At 43.8% G+C, this 7,988-nt stretch overlaps 1 protein-coding gene across 1 annotated transcript in view; it reads right to left on the bottom strand.

Moving 5' to 3' along the window:
- Window positions 1–7,275: 7,275 nt before the first annotated feature.
- LOC119258077 (fetuin-B-like) overlaps window positions 7,276–7,988 on the bottom strand; it is a 4,904-nt gene continuing 4,191 nt past the window's right edge. Inside the window, exon 5 of the mRNA XM_037526584.1 lies at window positions 7,276–7,341. Within this exon, the coding sequence (XP_037382481.1) occupies window positions 7,276–7,341 (66 nt within the window). The remainder of the gene's footprint in view (window positions 7,342–7,988) is intronic.

Below are 7,988 nucleotides of genomic sequence, written 5' to 3'. Positions count from 1 at the left end.
ATAAATAATTTGTTATGTATTGGGTAGTAGGCATAGAGTTGGCTTATAATTAACTTTTTATTCATGTATTATAGCATAATATGAGACCCATTGCTTTTAACTTCATTTTAAGGAAGTCTTAACTCTTCAAATGGAAGCTATACTGTTATAAGCAATCATTTTCATTATTGTAGATTTATTAATCTTTTTTACCTGGCCATTTTGTAACTATTAGGTGGTATCAATTTGCCTATCACTACTTTTTCATTATAAAATTAAGGGAATAGCAGGTTACTCAACGGATGTTAAATTTTCGTTATTCTCATGCAAAATATTTTGATTTATATTAGACAACAATAAACATACAGCTGAAACATTTATTAAAATGTACTTTCCAGAGGCAGGGATGGATGATACATAATGATTAAGGGAACAATACATAAGGAAACATAATACTCTTCAATTTATACACATCAAATAAGGAACATAATATATCAGGTAATTACTATCAAACATGAATACAGACACCGGGAAAAACACATTAGTGGCTGGAGACTTCACTTTTACCAATGGAAGACTCAGCCACACGGTAAATAAGGACACAATAACCTTAAACAAAGACTTACACTGCATAGGAAGGGCAGGGTGGGCGGCACAGGACACCAGATCAGACAGCAATGGAGGCAGCAGCACCGGAGGTGGTACCAGGAGGTCAGGAGCTGTTAACAGCCCTCAGAGGTGACCTGGACAGAGAGCGCTGGTCACTCTCAACAATAGGTCACCACTGGTCACTAGGAGCAGCAGTGTCAGAAACACCATCTTAACATCTCTTTGTAAGTTGTTGGCCCATCGCAACAACAAACAGCTCTTTAGGACACCGGGCCAGGCCTTTGGTGTTCTTTCAGGTGATGTCAGAGACAGGCTAGAGGCAGGTGCCGCCGCCCAGCTGCTGGGAAGCTCTTTGGGTTCTCTGCAAGGCTTTTCAGCATCGCTTCTTTCTGAGGTCAGCTGCTTGTTCTTTCTTCTTCAGAGGTTAGGGACAGATTCTTCTGTGAGAGTCCGAGTGTCTGAGAATCCCAACCTATCTCCTGCACTGACTTATATTCTCTTCCTGGGTTCTCCACCCCTCCCCCCAATCTGATTGGAGTGTTTTCCACTTTATGGCTGATTGAACCATTCCCAATCAGCTCATAGCATACACCTTACGGTTCCATGATATGATCCAGGCACTAATCCATGGGCCTCTCTACTTGGCAGCTGGAGCCAAGGCATTGGGGCTGGCCCCATGGGGGTCTGTGTCCCTCCCTGCAGTCTCCCTGCAGCTACACGCCCTGGGGCGGTGTGGTAGGGGAACCACTGCCAGCCACCATCACTGCCCACCTCTGCCTGTAGTCTGAGCCCCAGTGGGGTCACTGGTGACTGGTGGAAAAATGCCCACCACCCACAGCCGCTTGCAGTGCCCACAACAGCTTCTGGGGCCAGCCACTGGTCTTGCCCTGCACAAGCTATTAGACTCTGGCTTCAAAAGCACTCTCAGAAAGTGCATAGTTCTAAACCTGACTTCACAGATAGGAAAACTGGGCTTCAGAGTGCTTATGCCACTCACATTTCATCACACGGCTAAGGGTAGAACCATGACATCTGGGTCTGCTTTCCTCTCCCATCAGGGTCAGTCATCATTTAATCCATTTTGAATTGTTTATTATAGTTCTGCTTTTATGTATATCTGTATATCTATCTATCTATCTATCTATATATATATATATAAATATATATTCTTACATTGTTAATTTTTGCACAATATTTGATTTCTACCCTCAGGTGTAGTCCCGAGTTCTTGGGAGTCCTGCTTTTCATTCTAACTGGAGTAATGCTCCTTCAGCGTGCACACCTGATGCGCTTCCTCAGGCCTCACACCTTTCTTCCCCTCCCCATGCCTGTGGTCTCATCTTTCCAGCCTCTTATCATACAAAGCACAAGACCTGTGAATGATTGTTCACTCACCGGTTGAAGCTAACTCTTTGTTGTGTGCAGAATTTGAACATAGAGTGTCCATAACCACTGTCATTGTGGATAAAAGAAAATGCCCAATGCCCAGCTGGAGGGAGCTCAGGTCATTAGCTATGGGTTGGTTAATCAAGCCTTGAAAACAATTTGTGTCTGGAGTTATTTAAGAGCTGTAGATTAGTAATCTAACTAGATTTATTGCCCCTTGATTCCAGAGAACCTAACAATTCCTAGCATTGTGGAGTTGCACAATAAGGTTTGTTGAGTTTCCAACAATTATCGATATTCTTGTAGCACAGCTGTCACTGTGTGACACGTGTGGGTCTGGCCCTCCCTGAACAGAATCTCCTATGAGGAAGGTGCTATGATATGATAAACCCATTTTACAGATCTAGATACTGAGGCTTATAGTAGTTATGTGACTTTCCAAGTACTTTTGTGGATAATTGAAGAGTTACAATCAGGCTAGAGGTTTAATATTTGGTCTGATGAACAGCGTTAACACGAGCAGATTTCTGTCCTGGTTCTGTAACTATTTCATTCATGATTTTTATTTAGACATGCTTCCTTTCCACCCTCAGTTTTCTCACCTGGGAAATGGGCCACTTGGATTTATTAAACTACATTCAGAGGTGATTGACTAATTTACCTTTAAGACAATTATCACCAGTAATTTACAACACCGTGATTGGGTTTTCAAGAGCAGGTTTATCAAATTGTTATAGGGCAGCCCCGATATTGAACGGGTTGCCTGGCTGTGGGTCCTCACCCGCGTGCTTAAAAGGGACTTATTAATACTCCACTGCAGGCATAACAAAAGGTTAATACAAGGTTTATTTACAAGGGAAAAGGAAAGAAGGAAAATGTACAACTCAGGGAGAAAATAGGGAAATAAAGTCTTTAATGTGTCCTATCCGATCCGCCGAACTGGAAACCCAAAAGCAGTCTCCGAGCTGGCCAGACGCTGTGAGCTGGCGGAGTGTCAAAATGGGAGATCCCTCCAAAGCCCCCATGTCTGGCTTTATACCAACCTGGCTGCTTAACCCCACCCTCAGGTCCAAGCCACCTTCCCTTTGGTGGTGATGGGATTTGGAGTTCCCAGTGTCTTTGGCTTTGGCCTGGGGTGGGGGTGGAGTCCACAAAGCCTGTATGGAATTAGCTTTAGGACAGCCTTTTCCCCCTAACAGTTTATTATGGAAAACCTCAATGAGAATGATCCCTACTTATCTGCTAGTGCAGCAATTCCAATACTGTGTTTTATGGTTCATGGCAAATACCTAGTTTATAGTCAAGTAAATGTAGGAAATGGTGGTCTAAAATAGGTTTCTTCCCCTCAAGGCATCTGAGATGATACCTTTAACGTGCGAATGAATGAGAAACCATCCTAGATCCTGCTTCTGTGGGTGCAGCAAGGGCTATACTTACCTAAGCAAAGACCACTGGGGACAGGGGTGGGAGGAAGTATGAAGTGGGGGGCGCAGGACACAGATCCATGGACTACACTTCCATGATATTCCAATCTAGATGCTTCACTCCATTTCTGACTCTTTTCTCAAGCAGTGTGAAAACACTTGTAACCGCAACAGGGTGGTCCCAAGAAAGGGAGAGCTTTCAAGTTTCTGCCCCACCCCAAGGGAGGGTGGAGCTGAGCAGAGAAAGAAGAAGCTGCATAGGAGACTGAGGAAGGAAGGAAGCAGGATGGAGCCAGAAGCAGACCTGAAGGAGGCACATGGAGCCGAGAGACAGTGAAGAAACTACACTTGCCTTTTGGTGGTGGACTGATTAAAACAGATGTGGGTGAGACACCGTGGGGAGGTGACAATGGCGGGTTTTGTCTTGATTTTGATTTTGCTCTTTTCCCTCCAGACTGTCTGCTTGTTTCTGATACTTTTCTGTGCGTCCCCACTGGAAGGTGCTTTTGACTTATGACAGGCTTTGGGCCTTGCTCTGGGCCAATCCTGCTTGGGTGGACTTTTACCCACGAGGGATGGGTAACTTTGGTGCTTGATTTAGAACTATATTCTTTGCCTTTCCTGTATTGTTTCCTAATTGTATTAAAGTTCCTTCCCATTAAAGTCTCATATGTTTTGTGTTGATGTGGCAGATGGCAGAACCTATTTAAAGCAGGCAGGTTTGCGGGGTCTGGGATGCACCTCACCCTGCCCTGTAACATAACCACTGGCACCAGGGCCCCAAGCTGTTTCATGTCTGAGCGTGGCTGAGGATTTCAGCTGGAGGGAGGTGCAAGGGGCCAGGGAGGGTGTGAGAATCCTGCATATTCTGATGCAGGTGGATCCCTGGACACAGCAGAATCCAATCACCACCAAGGAGACTTGACACAGGTGTTTATTATGATTTCATGGGCAAATATTAAAAAACTTAAATTTGTTTGCACACACACGCACACACACATACACACACGATTAGGTTAGGTAGGATTGATGGGGAGATCTAAAGTTAGAAATACTGGCAAAACCATCCAATACTGACTTAGAAATATAAAATTTAAAATTCAAACTCTGGTCACCAGATTGGACTCAAATTACGAAACTGTTTGACTTGACCTTTGAAAGCCTTATAAATAGCTCGTCCTTAGAGCTGCCTGCACTGCCGCCTTCTGGGATCTGCTCCCCACACTATGGGTCTGCTCCTGCCCCTGGTGCTCTGCGCCCTGGCTGTGGGCTCTGGGGCTACATCTCCACCCAGCAAGTCTTCAACCCATCGCCTTTACTCTCCCGGGGCTGCAATGACTCAGATGTGCTGTCATTTGCTAATTTTGTCCTGAGGGACATCAACAGGGACCGCAAGGATGGCTACGTGCTAAGTAAGCCTCAACCGAGTTAGCGATGTCCGTGAACACAGACAGGCAAGTGATGGTCCCCTACCCGGGCAGGTGCTCGCTGGGCTGGCCAGGGCTGGGGACCAGGGACACATGTTGCCGGTGCTTTCCAAACTGGAAGCTGCTAAACAGCTCTGCTCTCCTCTGCCAGGGTGTCTGCAATGCTCTCACTGTCACTAGAGACAAAGCTAATCGCTACCCTGTCTAGTATTGCAGATGTGATGAGAAGTTTTGACAGGCATCTTAGCCTTGACTCTGCTATAAAACAGAGACATCAGTGGCCAGTCTGTAGGGGTTGCTGCTCATGTGGGATGTGGTTGCTTTCTCCACCTCTGCCTACAGGACGGACCAGCAGCTGTGTACTATCTCACCCTAGACGTGTTAGAGACTGACTGCCACGTGCTCAGCAGGAAACCTTGGAAGAACTGTGGAGGGAGATCACTGCATGAATTAGTAAGTGCTTGTGTCCAGGGGCTCAGGGGAGAAAAGAGGTGTCCTCTGTGTATGGGATGAAGGTTGTTAGGGTAATCATCTTTTTAAATGCCACTCTTTATAATCACCTGAACATGGTGCCTTGTGCTCATTCTAGTTCTATAAAAAAAATGGTTTAACTCATTTTCTGAGGGTTTCTGAGGGTCCCTTTGGAATTATGAAACCAGAATGAAAAGTGGCATCCTGTAGATGCTAAGCCACTGTTTAACTTGTGAGATAAAGTTCTGAGGTGAAGTCCTCTGTTGTGTGTTTAAGGAAAACTGTTGGGTGATTGAGGGAGATGGATGGATTTGCCAGAATCAATAACACTGGATGGATTTGTCAGAATCAAATAACCTAAAGATTTAAAGGCCTTCAGAATTAATCATTTTAATGATGACCATGGAGAGGCTTAAAAATAAAGTCAGTTTATTCTCAACATGCTGAGCTTATTTCCATTTGTCAATAGAAAGCTTATAATATGAGTGCAGGATTACGTTAACAAGGAAGTTATTGGATCTAGATGTATTTTCTAATTATATATTCAATTTGTCAAACTGTACCACCTGATTTTGATAAGCAAATAATCTATTTACCCTGCTGGAAATTGTATACTTGTTAAGGTCGCACTAGCTGTGATAACAATAGACTTAAAATTGTATACTGAGTCCAACATGACAGAAGTTTGTATCTTTTTCATGTGAAATTCAAAATAGAAATGTGTGATCAAGAAGTCGTTTTCTCCAGGAGTGATTAGGGGACCTGAGGTCCTTCTGCTTTGTGGCTGTGACTCTGCCACCTCCTACTCCAGGCTTCTGGGGTCACCAGCACATTTGCCTCAGCTCTGGCAAAGAAACCAGCAGCAGGAGGGCAGATGGCTCAGGGGAGGTCTTCATGGGCCCGACCTGGCAGTGGTTACAGTCACTTCCGCTCACCTTCCTGTGTTACAATCAGTTGTGCCCAGTCACGTGGGACCAGGAAGGAGCATGGGGAATGAGGTCTGGCTGTGCCCCAGAAGTAGGTTAAACTGCTTGATAATCAGCTGGTGGTTTCCACAGTCAAAGCCACCAGAATAGTCCTCCAGCTTTTCACAACTTAAAATAAAATGTTCAATTTGGATTTTGTTTTTTTTAAGTCTTAGACTCTTCTTCCATGTCATAAAGTAAATGTGTTTGTTCAGGTTTATGGTCAATGCAAAGCATTATTTATATGCACAAGACAGCAAGAATCCTCCATACACTTTCTTATAACTGTACTCTTCGCCCAGGTAAAATGTTGCTTTGGTTTTGTTCATTTTAGTAAAAGATGAGTAAGAAGCATTTAAGCAGGGCAATGCCCACATGTGCAAGGTTTTCTTTTCTTTGCTATCATCATTCCAAGACCATGTTTCCACTGCATCCAATACTGGCACTTCCCGCTTCCACAAGTCACCTGCAATAATTGCTCAGCATTGGGTACTATATGAATCCTAACTCACTGGTAAGTTACAAATGTCATAATTTCTATGTCTGGTGCCCAGGTGCCCTTTCTTGCCTGTTTGCAGATATTCTGACTCCACCGCTCTGCACTCCACCAGGCTGGATGCCCCCCTGTTTTCTGAACACAGCTAATATTTTCCAGCCTGTGCTTCTTACTCATTTGGCTCCCTCTGCTCAGGATGCCTCCCCTGATAGCCTCTGATTTGGAATTCATATCCATTCTCTGAGGACCATTGACACAGATGCTTCTTCCACAATGTTCTCTGTTCAAGAAATGACTGAAATGACTGGTGCTGTCCTTTCTACATCCCTGTAAAACTTTAATTAGGCCACCCCTGGAGCTCACACCATGCACTGCCTTGATTTGGGGGTCTTTAGTCATCTATCATGGAAACCTTGCATCTCTTCTTGCTGCCTGTTACAACCCTCCCTTATTTCTGTCATATGTATGTCGTCCATTATGATGTCTAAAAAACAAATGTCCTAAGATAATGCTAAAAGTCATGATTTTTGAAATATGTAAGAACATGCATTCTGGATCCTGCTTGAATAAGCATCAGTCAGGACCTGGGATATAGGATATGGCCACTTATCAAGCTATTATGTACATAGGATACTCCTCGCCAATTATATTCCATGGCAATTTCTGATTCCCTAAGTCTGGGGTGGGACTTGAGAGTCTGTATTTCTAACAAGCTCCAGGTGATAACTGTGTTGCATTTTTCTTGAGGGAGAATGCAACAGAGCAAATATATTACTTACCATCAGTTAAGGTTCCTGAGTATAAAGATGGGACTTGCCTAATATAAATTAAATAACAACCATTAATCAGAATCAGGACTTAAATAATTTAGTCAGAATTGACCCCAGAATGGTGCCAAGAGTGATAAGCTGGACATAACTACTCCTTAATCTAAATCACCCCAAACTCCAGCACAATAAATATGCAAATAACTAATACAATTGTCTAATAACAGTTGTCTGACTATATATACTCTAGAAAATGAACTTCAGTCAAGTCTCTGATCAATTTTCTCACTAGATTTGCCACCCCCTTCTGCTTCCAGTCAGAAATTCTGACTGTACCACTAGTGTGATAATTCTGTCCAGTCACAGACTGACCTAATCAATTTTTGTTTTCTGACTCATTTGCATTTTCTAACCAAACACCTTCTGCCTCCACCTTCAGTTGGGTTATTTCTTCTATCAATCAA

Source organism: Talpa occidentalis, unplaced genomic scaffold (assembly GCF_014898055.3).
Source record: "Talpa occidentalis isolate TD23 unplaced genomic scaffold, MPIMG_talOcc4v2.1 talOcc4.4, whole genome shotgun sequence".
Lineage (NCBI taxonomy): Eukaryota > Metazoa > Chordata > Mammalia > Eulipotyphla > Talpidae > Talpa > Talpa occidentalis.
Note: the sequence above shows the minus strand (reverse complement) of the source record. Positions and strands in the feature narration are given on the sequence as shown.